The sequence below is a fragment of the Oreochromis niloticus genome, linkage group LG10, assembly GCF_001858045.2.
Source record: "Oreochromis niloticus isolate F11D_XX linkage group LG10, O_niloticus_UMD_NMBU, whole genome shotgun sequence".
Taxonomy (NCBI): domain Eukaryota; kingdom Metazoa; phylum Chordata; class Actinopteri; order Cichliformes; family Cichlidae; genus Oreochromis; species Oreochromis niloticus.
The window spans coordinates 21,865,296-21,885,598 of record NC_031975.2 but is presented as its reverse complement, the minus strand read 5'-3'; the positions used below and the strand labels follow the sequence as shown (position 1 = coordinate 21,885,598).

The 20,303-nt window shown below is 36.7% G+C and overlaps 2 protein-coding genes across 4 annotated transcripts; one reads left to right on the top strand and one right to left on the bottom strand.

Annotated features, from left to right (window-relative positions):
- The first annotated feature begins 1,269 nt into the window (after positions 1–1,269).
- slc22a21 (solute carrier family 22 member 21) lies at positions 1,270–12,692 on the top strand. The gene is made up of 10 exons (XM_005456117.4): positions 1,270–2,131; positions 2,526–2,629; positions 3,841–3,995; positions 4,099–4,270; positions 4,513–4,639; positions 6,411–6,508; positions 8,490–8,704; positions 8,888–9,070; positions 9,585–9,720; positions 10,685–12,692. The coding sequence occupies exons 1-10, from the start codon at positions 1,652–1,654 to the stop codon at positions 10,746–10,748; spliced, it is 1,734 nt and encodes a 577-aa protein (XP_005456174.1). The 5' UTR covers positions 1,270–1,651; the 3' UTR covers positions 10,749–12,692.
- A 7-nt stretch (positions 12,693–12,699) lies between these two features.
- Positions 12,700–20,279, bottom strand: LOC100708369 (solute carrier family 22 member 5). Of its 3 annotated transcripts, none has more exons than XM_005456116.3 (11): positions 19,876–20,279; positions 16,838–17,020; positions 16,619–16,722; positions 15,823–15,977; positions 15,556–15,727; positions 15,243–15,375; positions 14,941–15,035; positions 14,158–14,372; positions 13,780–13,962; positions 13,487–13,622; positions 12,700–13,211 (listed from the first exon to the last, which is right to left on the bottom strand). In XM_005456116.3, the coding sequence occupies exons 1-11, from the start codon at positions 20,080–20,082 to the stop codon at positions 13,142–13,144; spliced, it is 1,653 nt and encodes a 550-aa protein (XP_005456173.1). In that variant the 5' UTR covers positions 20,083–20,279; the 3' UTR covers positions 12,700–13,141. The 3 variants fall into 3 exon arrangements, with proteins under 3 accessions (XP_005456173.1, XP_025766737.1, XP_019219641.1); XM_025910952.1 differs by having other exon boundaries at positions 19,834–19,956; XM_019364096.2 differs by lacking the exon at positions 19,876–20,279 and adding an exon at positions 18,780–18,798.
- Positions 20,280–20,303: the final 24 nt, after the last annotated feature.

The following is a 20,303-nucleotide window of genomic DNA, read 5'->3' as shown; positions in this document are numbered from 1 at the left end:
AATCACATGAGAGTCCAGCAGCAGTTGGAATAAAGAGTCTTGCTTAACAACTCTAACAAAGGGACTTACAGCTCCTCAGGTGACACATGTCGAAAAGACCACATAGATTTTACAGCAACATGCATTTGAATCATTGCAATGAACAGTTATGTTTCTACTTAATAAAACCTGGAAAACACAAACACTTATGTAACATCAAATAAGGCTTTTAAAACATGTATCATATCCTGCATAATGGTGAATATACTGCCGGCTTTTTCCAATCTATTTCATAAATAATTAATGCCACCGAAGTTAATCAAGAACATGTGTCTCCAGTGTCAGCCTGCCTGATTTCCTTGTTAATCCTTGGGTGAAAAACAGCATGTTCCTTGTCTTTTTTTTTTTTTTTTTTTACAACAAATGTGTAAAGCAGTGTACACAATCATTAACTCAAGCTTTACCAGCAAGCAGGTTTTCATAGCCTAGCACCGAGGAGATCACATTTTACACAATCAATAAATGCAGAGGCTGGGGTTACATGCATGTGACAGTTCTTTCATGATAAAGGTTTGTATAAAGATTAGATATGGCGGTAAAACTGTCCTACTCTTTGAGCAGAAGGAAAATTACAAGAGCAATGCACTCTCTCTCCCCCCTCTCACTCGCTCTCTATCTAGCTGTATTTTTTTCATTTAATTTTAATAATCGACAGACATGCACAGTGTTCATTCTTCATTGGTTTTTGGTACTAACGTAGAACAATGTGGACAGTTTAAGCTGGCATGTAAGTGAGTGGTGGCTGGAGCTGTATTTACTGATCTAGTGGTATCCAACGCTTACATAATTAACTGTTTAGGAAATTATGAGAGTGTTCGACTTCATGGTCTTTTTATGGCAGTTTGATTCAGGAGAAAGACACAGTATAACAAAAAAGGTATCTGGTCTTTGGGGAGGGAAGACTTTAGGGAATTATAACCAAAGAGAACACCGCGCATCGTTATCTGGCCTTGGACCAAAGATAATTTCTCATAGGTGTCATTACGATAATAAACGAGTCCAGAGTGCATTTGGTATGGCAAGACTAAAGTAAGGAATTTGGAAATACAACTTCCAGTGCAGGGGTAAGACGCTGTCCTTTCTGGACTCTCCCTAATGATGGACTTTTCCATCACAGTGATTTTCATGCTTGCTCTCTGAAACAGCTGTCTTAGCAGATAAACCCAGTGCACACTTTCTTGTTATAACTTAGGAACAAAGCTTTGACTCACATGTCAAGTGATGCAAATCAGCATAGGTGATGGCAGCTAAATTAAAGCATATACAGAAGGACACTTGTGTAAATGGAATCAAGTATTTTGCTATCGTTATTACGTTAAAATTCTTTTAAAATCAGTAATGGTTTATTTATGTTTTTGAGTATTAGGAAATAGAAATGATAGAGATAATGTAGCTGCCATAATGCACGTGCACTAAAATGCACTAAAAATCGATATTTTAACACTTAACACTGTTTACTTTGGGGGCTTAACAATGCATTATTGCGTCATGCAGTTTAAATCACGGATTGTCCCTTTAAAGACAAGTTAATTTGAGAAACTTGGCCAATAATTAAAACGTCGCGAGGTGGGAGGGATGGTTTAGTAGTTGAAACAAAAGCTCTGCTTAAGAAATGCCCACTCCAGTCATCATTTCATTTTTCTTAACTCTGGCCCACTGTGTGCACCCTGAGCCGTCAGAAACCAGTAAGATGACGGACTATGAAACTTCAACGGCTTTCCTCGGAGAGTGGGGACGTTTCCAGCAGCAGGTGTTTTTCCTCCTTTCTTTGACCGTCATCCCTAACGGTTTCACTGCCCTTTCCACGGTGTTCCTCGCCGACACGCCGTCCCACCACTGCCTCATACCAGCGCATCTCAACCTCACCCCCGCGTGGAGGAACAGCAGCATCCCGTTGGAGCAAGAGAGCAGCCAAGGTGGCGCGTTAGTGCGCAGCAGGTGTTCCAGATACAAACTTGTTGATATCCTGAGTTTCTCTGAAAAAGGCTTGCTGCCCGACGTTGATGTGAATCTGTCTACTGTGCCGAAAGAAAGCTGCTTGGACGGATGGGAGTATGACCAGAGCATCTACATTTCTACTATCATATCGGAGGTATGTACACGCCTTTTTTCTAAATGCGGAGAAGGCTGATTCTGCTTTTATGCTGAGGTAGATCTAGGCGACTGTGTATAGCCTATAGATAGGTTAAATGTTGTGATATACAGGAAGTGTGTTAGCTAAACTCTTGTTATTATGGGAATTCATCACAAAGTCAAACAAGATGTGGCAACAATTTCTCAAATAACACAAAATCTCTAATTTGTGGAAAACTGGCCCTAGGTTGTGTGGTTTACATGAACAATGCTGTTTTATGCTTTTAGATTGTTGTTTAACATCTGGAACACACTGAGCTCTTTGGTTTTTCTTGAAGAGAAAACAAAACTAAAAAAAGCAAACCTTTTTGAGTGTGATCTGCACTGTATATATCTCCTATGTGTTTTTTCAGTGGGACCTGGTTTGTGATGAAAGCTGGAAGAAACCGCTGACTTCTTCTTTCTTCTTCTGTGGAGTTCTCACTGGTTCCTTCATTTCAGGACAGCTCTCTGACAGGTTATGGACAAGATAGCTTAATTCAGTTAAATTCTACTTATTATTAATTGTTAAATTCTAGTCCCATGGGTAACAATTGATAAGCATATTCCGGACATATGGACCTATGCTTAACAATTGTTAAGCATAGGTCAAATCAGTTGAGTTGAGTACTGTTGATCTACTGAATGAACACATGTGTAGTAATGTGACCTTTAGTCCAATATTCACTGAGGAATAGTTTTTAAAAAATTGTTAAGCCCAGCTGCTAATCCTACCACACTATATTTTAGATATGATATAGAAATAAATGCCCTTTAACTCATATCTATTGCTACAGAAGTAAGCTGTTAAACAAATGTCACTGCATACGGTAGGCTAATCAGTATGCTCAAGTTAATTATACACTTTTCATTCCACAACTCAGTGTGTTCTTTCCACCATAGTCTGTCACAGCATCAGTGAATCACAAAATGATATAAATTTGTGTTTTTAAAAACACATTAATTTATATTTATTAGCAAAACAGTGCCAAACCACATTTTACAAATGTTTTACCAAGTGTCCTGATACTAAACTGGTCAGCTTCCAGTCGAAACCAGTTATCTATAGCTCTGCTATAAATAAAACAAGAAAGTACCCTATGCAAGGCAAGATATCTCTCTTTTCAAACTATTGCAACTTTAGCGTTCTTAAAAAAAGAAAAAAAAGATGAAAAACAGGCCTCAGAACAAATTTAGATGATTCATAGCTCATTGCATTTTGTTTTTATTGAAAACAGTTCTTGCATAATCCCTCACAAAGTCTAAACAGATTTCGAGCACAACTCAGAAGCCAAGTTAGGTTAAAGGGAAAATCCATTGTTACTCATTAGAGTAAGATTTTGGGGGGCAAACTTAAATAATTAATTGTTATTGGTTATGTCTCAGAAAACCACACAATTTCAGACTATTTCATTTGTTCTGGATGGAAGCTAACGGCAGGGGCGAGAGTGAACTATCCAGTAAAGTTGCTGTAAAACAAAATTGTAATTAAAAAGAAGCAAAGAGATGAGGTATCAGGGGATTGGTCAGTCTTTATGGTATTGTTAGTCATTGAGTGCACATGTTGTCTCATTGAAGTACATGCAGAAAAAAGAATATATGAGACATTATTGTTGTCGTGAATTTGACTGACTCTCCCACTTTATAAAACATGCTGATTTGTTCAGTCCTGCCTTCTGTCAATTTCAGGTATGGGAGAAAAATAGTGCTGTTTGTTACTCAGGCAATTCAGACGGTATTCACATTGATTCAGGTCTTCTCTCCATCTTGGACGGCGTTCTGCGCCCTGTTCTTTGTCGTTGGGGTGGGCCACATTTCCAACTATGTGGCTGCGTTTGTGTTAGGTACTCTATTCAAAAGTTTTCAGATATGTTTTTTTTGTAATACAAAACTTTTATGTAATTTAACTTGTATTTTGAATGTTTTTTTTAATCATCATTTTCCAAGGAGCGGAGATATTAAGCCCATATGTGCGGACTGTTTATACCACGGCGGGTGTGAATCTGTTCTTTGCTGGGGGCTACATGCTTTTGCCGTTCTTTGGTTTCTTCATCAGGGACTGGAGGATGCTCCTTCTAGGCCTTTCCCTGCCTGGCTTCTTCTTTGTGCCTCTCTGGTGGTAGGTAGGTGTGTGTTTGTGTGTGACTGTACATGTTGTTATGGTAACTGATAATGCACAGCTGTATATCTGGGGAGTGTTAGGATTTTTTTTAGTGTAATCAAATTATTTTCTCTTGGATCCTTTTTAATGAAGCCAGTAAAAAAATATTGACAAAACATTTACATGATGTCCTGACTGCGCTCTATTTGGTTTGAAAAGGTTGAGCCTCTGTTTCTGCCCTCTTTTGTTTAATGAAAAAGGTTTATCCCAGAGTCTCCTCGGTGGCTGCTCTCTCAGGGAAGGATAGAAGAAGCTGAGGCCATAATCAGAGACGCTGCTAAGAAGAACAAGGTTGAGCCTCCATCAGTCATCTTTAGTCCCTTGCAGGTGAGACCTTTTTGGGTGCTGTGCTAGAGAAGCGGCAGTTCTTTTAAAATATTTAGGGAACACAAAAATGCCTTATCTGTCAGTGTTTTCTCTGTAACTGTGAAAATCTGTTACTGTCACTACACAAATAATTTAGAAAGAAGGCTATTTTACTGGAGGTATGATTGCTGTTTTTCATTTGTTTTCAGAAATCACTTAGACACTATAATATTAATGACTGAACAAGATAGTAAGACAGTAAATATTTATTCTTTTTCAGGAAAATTAGAATGCATACACCTACAATTAAACCATGTGACTATCTGTTTTAATATTCCAACTGAATTTTCAGTATTTCTAGGTGAAAGGGCAAGAAGCATGAACCTTTTAGGGTTCACTGCTCAGTGTGCATTGTGATGTAATCATTTGCTGTTTTCCTGTTTTCCGCATGAATGAACGTTAATCTGGCGGCTAGCAGACAGACACGTTGTCAAGGTTTATTTAACACCTTTCCTTCTTGCACTCTTGCACTGGATAATGTGCCTTTTAACTATTAAAGGAAGTCGACTTTAATCGACAAGGAGTTTTCAACGTGCTGAAAAGAACACCAAGCACCGTTATATTGTGCCTTAGTACAGCTGTACATGTGTTATGAGCCTAAATGTGTACAGGTTAGATTAGCTGGTAAATGGTTGAGTATATGGTTAAACCTGAAAGGCCTGAACTTTAACAGCAGTAAGAACTGATTAAACCTGTAACTGCAAATAAAGGTAAGTTTATGAAAGAAGCTGTGAAGACGTCATGTTTCTTAATATTACCTTGGTTTTTGTCTACTTCAGTTCAATCCATATACAACTGTCTATCAAAAAACGAAAGACACCTAAAATCCAGAAAAATGGTAAATTTCCGAGATTGAAACATGAAATAAATCAAACTGTTAATTGCAGTAATTGTGTTCATTGTTAAAAAAAAGGATCACATGCTTAATAATGGAAAATTACTAGCTGAACTCTACGAAAGAACTTTAAAAAGTGGGTCTGTTTTTTTCCACAATGCATTCCTCCATTCAGATGACCTCTGTGTTATTTTTTTCAACTTTGGTTTCTTGAACTCTATTCAAGAAACCAAATTGCCACATTCATGAACTTTATCCTGTGCAGACAATATCTCCCCCTTAGAGATAATGCACCCTTAGCATGGGCTACAAAATGTTGGGTTTTTTTTCTCTATCAGTTTATTGTAACTAGGTCTAGAACAATACAGGTGTCTGATGTTTTTATGGAGACACATTTTTTATATTTTTGAGAACAGATCTGCTAAAAAATGTGTAGAGTTAACATTTATTTGGTGTCATTTCTGGAAACTGGGAGTAGATTATGGTGGTTTTTGTGGGATTGTTTTTTTGGGGGGGAATAAAAAGCTGAATACTTGACTGCTGTCTGTTTCTAATTATAAACATCTGTCTCAAGCAATCCATGGGGATATAATTAGCTTACAAATGTGGTATTACAGCAAATGGCAGTATAATATGCGGTTTAGGGGATATAAATGCATTTCCCCCCCAACTTTATTATTATACACTGAAATATTTGCTCATTTAAATTAAAATCCTCACAATTGAATATACTGTACACACACACACACACACACACACACACACACACACACATATATACATATATATGGAAAATCTGACCCTGAACCCACAAGCTTCTCTCCAGTTACATTATTTCCAGACTGATGGCTCTGCTTGTTAAGTGTTTGTTATTCCACATGCATCGATGCCCCACAGGAACAACTTAAGCCTGAGAAGAGAAGGGCCCACAACATCTGTGACCTGCTTCGTTCTCGAAACATCCGCTGGATCTCTGTCACGCTGTGGCTGATCTGGTGAGTCCCTGCTGTCCCACCTGACCCTCGCATTTGGTACCGTGACCCTACATACACACAGCTACACACATCCAAGCACTCACATGTGGGCATAAACACACACGACTGCTTACATTCACATAAAAAGTTTTAACCTGTTCATGCATCACTTTGACCACATGTCAGGCTGTTTCACTAACAACAAATAATGACCTGTCGGGTGCTGTGAAGCCTGCAACTAAGATCAAAATCAGGTTTTGCATAACTGCACAGTATGCCTGTATTCGTCCTGTCCACGCTTTCTTGCTGAGTCCGAAAACAGATGCAGCTGCATTTCTGTTTGATCAGGAAACAATTCGATTTAGCTTTACACAGTTAAGTCTTCGCTAGTGGATAAGATGATATTTTTTCTTAACTTCTGAAGTTAAAAATATTAATATGAAAATATTTTTAGGATGCATATCCTGAAAATATCAATTGTAATAAATATGTAATCACACATTGCATATTTATTACAATTAACTGACTTAAATAAAACTCAAATTTTTCATTTCTCTTTCTATTAAAAACTTGTTTTGAGTGCTTTAGGGTTCCTATAGGGGAATAAGGTTGAGTTGTGGTTCTCGTTTGGCTTGCTTTTGTAATTTTTAGCTAGTCACCTTGTATATAATCTAAAAAATGGACAAAGACAGCATGACATCACCCACTGGTTTCTTAACTGCTTTGAAGTTTGGTTTTATGTGTTGCAGTCTTATTATTTTAGCCAAAATGGTCAATTTTTGGACTTTGATGTGCTAACCAAGCTAGCTAGCATTGCTAGCTTGGTTATCAAGGCGTATCCATACACAGTATAGATGCATTGCACACACAAAGATACCTGCCAGTTAGCACTGACATACTAAAAAATTGAATTTCAGTTCAGTGTCTTTAATTAGCTTAAATGAAACCTAGCAAAGAGCTGGGAACGTAGTCAGCACCTACCTGTCACCACAGTGAGTTTAAAACATAGATGTAGCTTGGAAAAATGTTGCCAATACAAAAGTGACTGAAGCCTGCATTATTTCTTAGTGCCACCAGATGGTGATGGTTGTGATCACAAAAACCTTCCTAGTCCTATAAAAAACACGATTTAAAAAAAACCCCAAGATGGTGAAAATTCTAATGTAGAGACTAGACTTAAAAACAGGACTTCAGAAACCAGTGCATGACGTTGCAGTAGCTACAGCCATCTTAAAACTGTCTATGCTGCTCACTCAGTGCAACCATGTTCCTTATCTGCCATAACTTTGAGGCTTAAGGCAACTTTTGAAAAAAGACAAAAATAAAACGAAGTCCCCTATCAATATAAAAGGAAAAAATAGCTCTAGGTTTATCTTGTTTCTAGGCATAAGTACTGTAAAGAGCTGTCACCCAGGCAAAAGAACGAACTGCCAACTCTTGAGACGAACTGCCAACTCTTGAGCCACGATCGCCCCATACCCTTATTTTTCTATTGTTAGAAAAACAAAACTTTTCACGTTATAACGTGATCTAGCTCTATTTTTCTTTTGCCTGGGTGGCAGCTCAGTAGTAAAGTACTTCAGGGCTTTTGATGCCATTATCAAATGACCATAGGAAATTTCATTTTGGCTTTGTTTTTCAGCACTTGAAGGAACCACTTGGACAGTCACTAACTGTGTTTATCTGCACTTTTAAATGTTAAACAAAATTCTAAAATAGATGTTCTTAAAACATTAAGCTCTACAAAGCTAGATCTATGACAAACTTATGTTACACCACCTAAAATACTAGATTTAGCTTTTCATCTATAACGTACCACATTTCTCACTTTTAGTGGAGGTTTTGTAGATGTTGCCGTCACAACATCTACAGTATCAAACCACCAAAAAACTAAAATATTTTGTTGATACAATGTTTTGTTATGTTTCTGACTACTTTGTAGTGCCATACTATTGAGATGTACAGAATAAGGATACAAAAAGGACACCTTATATCCTCACAGGAACACCTTGACCATTGCCTACTTTGCTGTTTCCCTGAACACGGCAAACCTTCATGGGAATGTGCACTTCAACTGTTTCCTGTCAGCTCTGGTGGAGATACCAGCCTACATTTTGTCATGGACTATGTTTCGCTGGTGTTCCAGACGGCTGACTCTGTCCTCATCATTGTCCATGGGAGGGTTGTTTCTGCTGCTCATTCAGCTTATTCCAACACGTATGGCACTTCAATGTTTTGTTCAAAACTGATTCATTATAGCTGTAATTTCTGGTAATCTTTAATTTTTTTTAAAAATATAATTATATATTATGTTCACATGTTCTATTTTGAGTGTTGTTCTCATATTTATTGATTAAGTACAGTCATTTTCAATCGTTTGCAATGTTTTTTCCCCCGTAGATCTGTTCTCTCTGGCGATAGCACTGGAGATGATAGGGAAGTTTGCAGTGACAACAGCATATTCTTTGGTCTACGCCTTCACAGCTGAACTCTACCCAACTGTGCTGAGAAATACAGCTGTTGGTGCCTGTTCTATGGCCTCCAGAATAGGAAGCATTACTGCTCCGTTCTTCATTTACTTAAGTAAGGATCTTCTGTCCTCTCCCTAAAGTTGTGTTAATCACTGGTTACAAGCATGAAAAATAAACACATGTTTAAAGTGAGGAGAACATATGCTAAGCATCCTGCCATTACATCTAGCTTATTCTTAGTTTCTCGTTAAATGAAGGTGTGTTTATGCATTTCTTTTCATCTATTTTAGTAAATACTCTGTCACAAGGCTTGAACATTTAGACGTTCAAAGTCAGATAACTTGGCATTTTGAAGTTTGGAGTTAAACTAACTTGTACTCCTCAAGGAAACCAGACCACACACGTCCAAGGAGAACATAACAACTTAGAAATGTCCCAACTAGAACTAAACAACAAGAAATACCACTAGTTGAAGTGTAATAGAAGACTTGATTAGCAATCAGAAAGGAAACAACAGCCTTCAGTTAAAATTTACAAGTTTCTTACCATTTAAGGGATTTTTTTTGTAACCATTGTAGGCAAGGTTGTTTTTCACTTTCTTCACTTCCTTTGATGTGTTGCCACAGGAAGCTATTCCGTTTCACTGCCTTACATCCTTATGGGAAGCCTTACAGCCTTAGCAGGGTTGCTGAGTCTCCTGCTGCCTGAGAGCTTTGGAATGCCTTTGCCTGAGACCATTGATCACATGCAGCACTTCCCCGGGTAAAGAAAGAGTTTCATTATAGAGTGAGATTAGGTAAAAAGATTATTTTACTCTTTTTTTCAGTGTAGTTTAAATTTACAATCGTTGTGCGTTTGGTAGTTTCACGTTCCGGTGTTATAAGGAGAGGCCAATCTTTCAATTTTAAATAGTTTTAAACATAAAGTTTAATTTTTTTTTTCTTGTATCACAATTTTATACCATTATATTTTTTTTTTTCAAAAAATGTGTTTGCTTAAATTTTAAACTTAAAAAGAAAGAAGAAAGATAGAAAAATATAGATCTCTTTTACCCAACTCTGTTAATTTTTGGTGTGTTGGTGAGTTCACAAGCTCAAACACATTTGCCCTTTGATTATTTTTCTCAACAGCTAAACCAAATGTGCAAAGATTAGATTCCCGCTTGTTAATAAGTAACGTTTGTTTGCATATATAGAAAACACCCTCATCTACCATGCGACTTGCCTACATGGAGTATCAGGGATTATCATCATGTAATATATATTTCTCAATATATTTGTCATAGCTACAATTGTGTTTAATCAGATAAAGGTAAAGAAAAAACTATGATAAAAAGCTCACTGCATAAAAGACTGACTGTGCTTTGCTGTCATCTTGACCATGTCTATATGCCTAAATGCACTGAGTTGCTTAGATATATGTGTTCATGAGCAGTTGAACCTATTGAAGCGGACAGTGAGTGTATGCAATATACTGAACTCATAAGCAAAACAAATGTACCACAGTTTACAATATTTTATTGGTGTCGCTATTATTTAGTAACTCGGAAATTTACCCAGATTCACCCAGTCAGGTCAGCTGATCCCATATAACAGATATTAAAATACATAGTGGGAATCAGATAAGTGTTTCCACTTCCTCTTTAGTCCAGGACAGTTCACATACAGAAATGTAAAAAAACAGAAAACGCTTGATTATGACTTTATTTTTTCTTCCTTCTCTGTAGATGCTGTCAGAGAAAGCCTTACACTGTCACACACATGAGAGAAGAGGAAAATGCTCCTGAATGAAAGACTCCATAAACAAGGAGAAAAGTGAAAATCTGACTTGATTCGAATCACTGGATGAGCAGAGATTGTGTACACATTTCCACTAAGTGACCTCTTTATAGACATAGGTAAAATTATTGCTGTGTTGACACTGGATGTATAAAATTATATCAGTTCAAGGGGACCGGAGAGCTAATTTCCTTACAAAACTCTAAAATATTACTTTTATATTATAGCAAAAAAATATTATAAAAGGAAGCTTATACTCACCACCAATTTGACAACATTAGGATGTACAATAGGAAACTTGAAAGACTAACTTGCAGAAAATTTGTAGAAATTCAATACTTTGCTTAGAATATAGTGGGAATACATAATGCATTTAATGCATTATTTAATGGAAGATTTATTCATTAATTGCTTACCATGAAGCATGATCTGACCATGATCTGCCACTCTGAATGACATCATACATGAGTATGCCATAAAATACCCAGATACCACAAAGTAATTCTGATTGTGATGATAAGACACCAGGAAGTAGATCGGCTAGTAGTAGACTGATAGTAGAAAATAGTAGATCAGCTCTAGGCCACAACTTAAGGGGGACTTATAAAAACAAACACACAAACAAGTAACCATTATAATCTAATGTAATAAAAATAATGTTTTCTTTGGATTCAGCTGTTAATCAGATGCAACCAATTACATGGTTCTGCATATCAGAAGTTCTATAGGCTAACTAATTACTCAGTCACACTAGAGCAGGGGTGTCGAACTCCAGGCCTCAAGGGCTGGTGTCCTGCAGGTTTAGATATCACCCTGGGTCAACAAACCTGAATCAAAAGATTAGTTCATTACCAGGCCTCTGGAGAACTGCAAGACATGTTGAGGAGTTAATTCAGCCATTTAAATCAGCTGTGTTGGATCAAGGACACATCTAAAACCTGCAGGACACCGGCCCTTGAGGCCTGGAGTTCAAACACGTGTGCACTAGAGTAAAAATAGGGCAGCAATTTGACTGTGACTAGGAAAAATGTTTGGTTTTCTGGTGATTGCACTGATTTTTTATTATTTCTTTTTAATTTGAGAACTGACTGCAAGTAGCTGCGACAGCCAGCTTTTAACCTCTGGGCGGCCACTTTCAATAGTAAGGTGAATGCACAGCTTGCCTACAAGCCAACCTGTCATGAACAATCACCATCTGACTCAGACTGACTGCAGTCCCTCTCAGATGAACTGGTGAAGGTTTGAAAATAATTGCTGTCTAATTTAGGAATCCGATTCATTCACCAAATAATAACAAAGTGATAGACTGGCTCTGTCTTATTTTTGTTTTTTCACCCTCCTGATGCACCAAGGTCCCTTTGAAGGCAACTGAATGTGAGTGGTTGCAGACCTGGTTCCTGGTCTTTAACCCTTTCACGTATAGTTGTCACTACAGTGGACAGCTATTCAAAGGCTGTTTTCTTGTATTTGTGTCAGCGTTGATGGTATACTTGCACATAAACCACTACATTGGACACTGATGTGTCACTCCATACCCTGCCACCCACTGGTCATTTAATGTTACCATAGATGTATGACGTGTTTCATTGTAATTATTGTTATTTAACCCTGTCATGCATAAATCAGACAACCTCAATCTGGATTTTTTTCTTAAGTATTTTAATTCATCTTTTCATGCCTAAAGATGAATAAAAATATTTAAGAAAAAAATCCCAATTGAGGTTGTCATAATTCATGCATGAAAGGGTTAAAGCAACCATTTAAATGAAGTGAAATGAAGTTTATTGCACATGGTTGCAGTAACTTTGTTTGTGCCGCAGTTTCCAATCACAGTTGTGCTTTCTGTGGCTGTAACATAATAAATGAAGAAAGGGTAGGTAGAAGAGATAGATTTTCTGTCATTACTAAATCATTATTTCAGTACTTACTCTTTACACACAACAACAAATTCACTAATTCTTCATAAATTATGACTTCAGTTACAGTTAGATGAAAAATATGTACAATTAAGTAAAGTTACAGAAAATTTTTCATTAAGTAATTATGAGTTTGTCAAACGTGTCCTATTGAAAATATTGCATATTAAACAAATACAAACATGTAATAAAATAATGCTTTATTCTTCAAGATTAACCAAATTATATAGAAAAATTGCTGGCAGCCTGTTCTGCTAACGAACAAGGACATTCAAGCTGCTGCTCCAACAATATTGGTTACATTAAATTTACCTTCAGTCATACACACTATTAAAACAACATCGTCTGGATTAAAATTTTGTAATTAATTCAATTACTTCACCTTTATTACCATGTTATTACTGACTCCAATGCAAAGAACAGCAAAACGTAGCAGTGAGACACAAGAAGTAAAACAATATATTCGTGACTCATCGGTGTTGGAAAAAATCATAGTCGACTTTCAAAAATCTTCACGTGTTTTGATTGTCCTTTTCTAGTAATGAAGGGACATTTCATTCTGTCAGGGACAAAAGACAAAGAAAACACAGTTTTGTTTTTGCAGGAAGGACGTGAAGTGTCACCATCTTTGTGTTTACTGCCAAATTAGTTATTGTCATTTTGGTGCTTTTAAAACACTTAAATTAAGAGTCAATTTTTGTAGTTGCACAGTGACTACGTTATCACGTTATCACAAGTCTGAGATCTACGTCTGAGGTCTTTGGAAACAAACAAGATTTTATGACAAGTTTCACATTCAATAAATATTACATATGTTCTTCCAACTGATCTCACCTTTCTCTTTTATGAATCTGTTCAATAGTTTGAGGCAAAGGCCGTCCGAAACTCTCTGGTAGGAACACAGTAGCGAAGGCAGACACAACAGCAAGACTCCCCAGTGTAATATAAGGCAGATATTTAAAGTACTGACCTGCACAAAGACAAGGAGCAATTAGGATTGATGAAAGGCCTTGGTCTTGTGTTTATGGAATGTAATGTAGTGTGGGAATTTGGAGTCCATACAGACCACTAGATATACTTGATAAAATGCTTATTTATGAAGATTTGAGAAACATTCCTTCACTCACTCAGCTTTAACAAAAATGGTGCAATACAGCTTCCCACTCTGGATGCAGTAGTACACATTCCTGTTGCAGTATTCCTGAGTACTGTTGGGAACAGCTCTGCTGTATATACAAACATCAGGGCAGTACCGGTAGTAATACCAAATTTGCCCACCATCTCTAGAGTAATAGACAGATATGATAGACCTGAAGGGAAAAAAAAAAAAAAAAGATTTGTATAAGGCTGTATACTAATTTGCTTCAGTACCTACTTCTAGTGTCGGTATTTGAGATAAGATATGCCTGAAAAACCTCAGCCATATAAATAAATAAGTAAATAAATAAATAAATAAAACCTCTGACACTCCCATGGACACAATATGGTGCATTTTTTCTGCTTACCATGAGGCACAAGTTGAATGAAATACAGTGATACTCCTCCAAGGAGCAAGATGCTTATGACAGCAAGTCGTCGTGGAAGGTATTGCAAAGCCAGCCAGCTGGTAATGTATGCTGGAACCTCCACGGCTGCTGAGATGAAACAGCTGATAAACGGATCGGCATGGAGTCGAGATGTATTTAGAGATAAACCAAAGTAGCCAGTACTTAGAGTGAACCTGGAAACATATGTCAAATAAAACATGGTAGCAATCTGAAAAGGAATCTGCTTGGAAGAAGCAGTAGTGCATTTATATTATCTATTCATGCAATTGAAAGATGAGGTTTTTGTTATTAATCATATTACTACTGCACTTCTCATTACCAAAATAAATAATCGCATCTCTGTAATGTGTTACGTTACAATGCATTACACTCTGACTCTTCCCAGTGACTTACCAGTAAGGAGCTTTTCTGGGAGACTATTGGGATTGCATTGAAAAGGACCTTCAAAGGCTTGTCACCAGTGAACACTGCTAGTTGTGTTCACTGAGTGCCAAACCAGCAGGAATTATGTGTCTGCAAGACCAGTGCAGCCAGCTCTCTGGTGATTATGGGCTTGCAGTGGGTGATGGTGCTTCAAGTGCTTGTAAAAATATAATGTGAAAAAATATGGCTTAGAGCAAAACACTGCTCTTCTAAACTAAACTGGCTTTTTTCCTGTTCTCTCATCATTCATGGGAATTCAGATAAACATAGGATATTCTATTCATCCCCCAAATATAAGTGCTTTGAATTACTACTCACCACACAAGGCAAAGAATGATCGATGTGTTTCTGATGTTTGCAGTCCTCAGCAGGCTGAAGATACTGTGATGTTCATTAGCCTGAGTCTTATCTGCCTAAAAGATACAAAATCCCAGTCTCAGCAGCTGTACTCTGGACTCTGAGCATACGGTAATATCTGTTGCTCCAGGGTTCGATCCTTTTTTGGTAACAGTTATATTTCTGATCATTTGGGTATTGTCGTGTGTAGTGCGAGAGACATTTATGTGTCTTCCACAGATTCTCTTTACGTGCCTGAATGATTTAATTCAAAGCCAACTTACTGGTGAATCGTAATCATCAAAGATGGCCTGTGGAGCCTCTACTTTGTTCTTCTTGGCGGCATATTTCACTATGTTCTCTGCCTCCTCCACTCTTCCCTGTGAAAGCAGCCACCGAGGAGACTCTGGAATTAACCTGCATCAGTATTCAACACAAAGAAACCAAAAGATTTAGCCTGGATCAGGTGGAACAGAAGTTATAGTATTGCCTATTACTCTCTTTGACTCTTGGCCAGAGGTTATATACTCTATAATGAATTCATGGGAAGATAAACTTAACAGGAATGCAGCTATATTTTTTTCAAGAACAACCTACCACCAGAGAGGAAGGTAGAGAAGGCCAGGGAGAGATATACCTAACAGGAGAGATGTCCAGTCCCTTAAAAAGTAGGCAAAGAGAGGAAGCATCATAAAGCCAAAGGCAAAGGCAAGACAAACACCCATGGATGAGAAAAGGACGCGCACATTGCCGGTGAAGATTTCAGTGCCTGCACACAAAGAGAATATCAACAGAACTTTTGAGGTAATGGAGGTTAATGGATGCATTGCTGCAGTAACCAAAGAACAAAAAATATGCCTTTACCGAGCACAAAAGCAGAAACATAGTTAGAGATTTGTCCCAAACCGCTGATGAACAGGAGGATGCAGAACACTGTCCAAGACGATGAGAAGATTTGAACAAAAGTGAAAAGAGTCTGAAGTGCCATGGTCAGAAAGAGAACTGGCTTTCTTCCAAATCTACAGCGAAAAGTCAAAAGATGAAATAAGAAAAAACAAATAAGACATACTGCTTATCATAAAGTATTTATTATAAAGTATACTTGTGTGTTTAGTGGTAATAGCAATATAATACTCAGCAATAAAGAAGTTACATAATGTAATAACGACTTTTATTACATGCTAAACAAAGCAATTGTAGAAATAAAAACACTTTATAATACGATAAAAACTACTGTAAGAGTGTAATTCACCTTTAATTAAATGGAATTTAAACACATTTTATTTGAAATTATAAGAATTAAAATATTAAAAAATATATATTTTTAAAGAATTACATTGACTTACAGTCAGGAAAAAAAGAATTAAGACATAAATAACAAATAAATACAAAATTACATTGTATTTTGTAAAATTACATTACTTAGAATTACTTATTACTGTTTTGTGTAAGAATTGTACTTGTATTTATTCTAGTGTACCTAACCTAAGTATTTGTAGGTAAATATAAGTACATTATAATTACAAATAAAATAAATTGAAATTCAGTCTAATTACAGGAGGCCATATTATAAAGTATTAATATGTAATGATTGCCAGAAAGAATTTAAAAGATCAATATACAGTTTGTGCTGCTTAAAAGGGGAAAAAAGTATTTTTACCTGTCTGACAACTGTCCTGAAAAAAAGGATCCAACTAAAACTCCCATGAAGTAAACTGTGGAAGTAAACGGCTGCTTCCACTCTTCGCTGCATACCAGGTCAAACTGAAATGTCCGTGCATAAAAAATTGAAAAGAACAATACAAAGGCTTCAGGTGCTGTTTATGCTTGGACAACTTATTTTTTCATGGTTCAAATATCTTCTGTATTACACACTTACCTCAGAGACTATAGTGGATTTATAGATGTCTTTGCTGTAGCTCCACCCATCAACACACCCCTCTTGCTCCAGGTTAGTGAGATTAACATCCTGGCCTGGAATATATCCCTGAGCTGAAAGATTTCTGACCACATCCAGCCTGTATCTCCGACATCTGCTCAGCTCCAGCTTCCCATTCACCATCTTGCAGTTAAATAAATACATTAATTTATTTACTTTTCTGTGAAATTGTCTTTGTGTTGAATACCATATTATAAAAGAAATACTACCCTCTATAAAGATCAAGAAAAACAAATCTAAAATAACTGCAACAACAACAACAACAACAACAAAACAAACAAACATGCAGAAACAAACCAACCAAGAAATACTGAAATATTAGGTTATTGACAAAAGAGGAAATCAAACTAAACTAAACAAGAAACAAAATACTTTCAAAATAAAACAGGAAGTAACCTAGCGGGGAACGTAACAAAGACAGGGGCACAGATCAGATCAAAGTAAAACACAAGCGATCACAATACAATTCAAAAACCAATAGAAACCAGATCACAAAGTTTCAACAACTAAAGATTAGACACAGAGGCATTACTATTGTAAAGATAATCTTAAAAGCTGTAAAAACTCTAAACAACACAATTCAAAACTAGAGCTAAAATAAAGAATGGTTAAAAATAAACAAGAACGCAAAGTACAAAAACATAAAACCCAAAACCATGACCATATTTTGATGGCGTAGTGCTCATAATAACCCTTCACACACATATAAATATATACCCTGTCATAAAATATGGCCATTCTACTTTATTGAGCTTAAAGCTAAAGTTGGCTTTGCAGAATGCAAAGAAAATACTAGAGATGGCACGATACCACTTTTTTATGTCCGATACCGATATCATAAATTTGGATATCTGCCGATACCGATATGAATCCGATATAGTGTGTTTTTTAATCAATAAAACTGTTTTTAATATCTTGCTGCATTTTGTATAAGTTCATACTCAAGTTTAAATAAACAACAACACTAAAGCTATTCTGTTATACCTGTATGTAAAAAAAAATACACTGCGCCCAAAATATTTCATAGTTCAGCAATACTGATCAATCTAATAAACTTAAACCTGCACCATCCTCCCTGTTCTGGTATTTTAAAGAGTATTTAGCAGAAATATTAAGCAAACTAACAAATAGGGTTGCAAACTCCCAGCAAAAAAAAATAGGGAACCACCCCCCACCCTCCACCTCATGATGCTTAATCGACGTAATCAACTTTTATTTGATGCAGTGTGAACAAAAATGCACAGAATTAAATTATTTTTCAAGAATAATTAAATAGATTCAACATCTTTCTTCAACAGAATTGCAGAATTCACAGATGGTACCTTCCCAAAGGAAAAAGTACTATAGCTTACTAGGGTATATTAGACTTAATAGTTACTATATACAGTAATGGACTTCTATACATTTTACATCAGATTAAAACTTTGGGTGTAAGATTCAGATAATTATTTATTAAAAGCTAGACATTTTAAATGAGAATAAGAAAGAAAAGTATGTCTCTGTGCCCCCTTTTCCCTGTTAATGCCCTATCGGCCCCCCTGGCTAAACTTTGCTAGATCCGCCCCTGCACAGTTACCAGCCGTCAGCTACGTAGAAAAGGATCCTGGTCTAGAAAGTAATATTAAATAAATTCTAACAACAGCTTATCAAGCTTAAACGTGCTGCTGTTGTTCAGCCGCTGGTTTCCTCTTTCTGGTGCAAAGTGGGCCAAAAACAAACAAGAGAGATGGGACTCGCGACAGAAAAGCCGATCAGCTGATCATTGATCAGTTTCATGAAGTAGCGGCAGGAGAGGGAGAGAGAGAGAAGAGGCAGTCGCTCCATATATCGGTTGTTAAGCTTAACGTGGGAATGCTTTACAAACATTCAGAGATGAACTTACACACTTGCTTTACTTCTCTCTGGGATAACTTCCTCGTAGATGAAATGCTGGTTTGGTAGCGAGGCTACAAATACACACAGCGACTCTATCACGTGAGCACACTGCTCCGACGTGCTACGGTTATGAGCCGAGTTACGCCGTGTCGCCAGTTTTGTGAGGTGCTTTTTTGATATTTAATGGATCGGATTACATTTTTTTTTATTTCTCTCCGATATCCGATCCAGTAATTTAGGTCAGTATCGGACCAATACCGATATGTAATATCTGATGTTCCATCTCTAGAAAATACATCTACAAAGCTGCAAATATGATCATTAAAAAAGTAAATTTCAGACGGACACATTTAAACATTTGCACATCCTCCAACATTAACATATAACTCAAACATACATGTTGTCTTTAGAAAAAAAGTAGGTAATTACAGGTAATTGTGAATTCGCTTTAACTGTCCTGCCCACTAAATTGGTCTGAATGTGAATATAAATAATATATAATTGTGTGTTACTGTATATGCCTTTTAAAGTGTTGGTATTGGGCTGGTATTGGATTTGACTAACTCTGTTTCTAAAGATGGAAGCTATTTCAAATGTAGCTTTCATTTATGCTGTGCTGGCTGACTGACTGAGTGACATTCACAGACTTTTAGTGGGAACGATCATTCCTTCCAACCATGCAGCGTTTCCTTTGCCACTGACTGTCACACAAATCCAAAGCAGATTTCGGCCTACCTTAAATGATTCATATTTTCAAATATAAATTTTGTTACCATGACTCATCTGTCAAAACGACTTAGCTGCAGAACGCCTTGTCTAGAAGTCATCTTGCACATGCCAGACTTTTATAATGATGTTCCAGTTTGTGTATCATAGCTGCAGAGTGAAAATACTATTTCTCTTTCAGCTAAATTTTGCTTTATGTGAAGGATTTCTTTGTCTTGTGGTTATGTACTTCACAACTCAAATTTCATACTGACATTTCAGACTAAATACATTAAATAACTTTGAAGAAAAATATTAGATTTAGAGGATTTGATTGCAACACTGACACAACTTACATGCAGCTCTTCTTGTTTCTTTTAATGAATAAACTTCTTTACCTCCATTGGAATGATAGCTTGGTGCCAGTCTTCTGTCAAGTTAATATCAGGAACCAGGCAGTGGTGACTGGGAATGTCAGTAAGGAAGATGAGGGAAAAAGCACCAAATCCATTTGGCAGCACGCTGGCACAAAGTAGGAAGAAAACACTTTGCTGGAAATGTCCCCAATGACCAAGAAATGCTGTGACTTCATCATAATCCTGCATACTCTCAGATTTCTGTCTTTTAAATCACTTAAATAAAAAGTAAAAAAAAGTAAAAAAATACTCTTCAAAGCAAAAGTTGCATAAATAAATAAGTAATACGCTGAAAGTGAGGACTCCAGAAACTCTGCAGAGCTTTTACGTTGTGTGCATTCTTAAAGGTATCAACTCCAAATTTGACTTTTGATAGTCATCACTGGGTTATAGATTACAAAGGCAATAAC

What these genes read in the sequence shown, in the direction of transcription:
- slc22a21 (XM_005456117.4), top strand. Translation starts at nt 1,652, where the DNA reads ATGCCCACTCCAGTCATCATTTCATTTTTCTTAACTCTGGCCCACTGT. An exon ending in TTTCTACTATCATATCGGAG is followed by an intron (nt 2,132 to 2,525) that starts GTATGTACACGC and finishes GTGTTTTTTCAG; the next exon opens with TGGGACCTGGTTTGTGATGA. An exon ending in GTCACGCTGTGGCTGATCTG is followed by an intron (nt 6,509 to 8,489) that starts GTGAGTCCCTGC and finishes ATATCCTCACAG; the next exon opens with GAACACCTTGACCATTGCCT.
- LOC100708369 (XM_005456116.3), bottom strand. Translation starts at nt 20,082, where the DNA reads ATGCAGGATTATGATGAAGTCACAGCATTTCTTGGTCATTGGGGACAT. An exon ending in TGTTTCTGCTTTTGTGCTCG is followed by an intron (nt 15,728 to 15,822) that starts GTAAAGGCATAT and finishes CTTTGTGTGCAG; the next exon opens with GCACTGAAATCTTCACCGGC. An exon ending in CAGATTCATAAAAGAGAAAG is followed by an intron (nt 13,212 to 13,486) that starts GTGAGATCAGTT and finishes TGTCCCTGACAG; the next exon opens with AATGAAATGTCCCTTCATTA.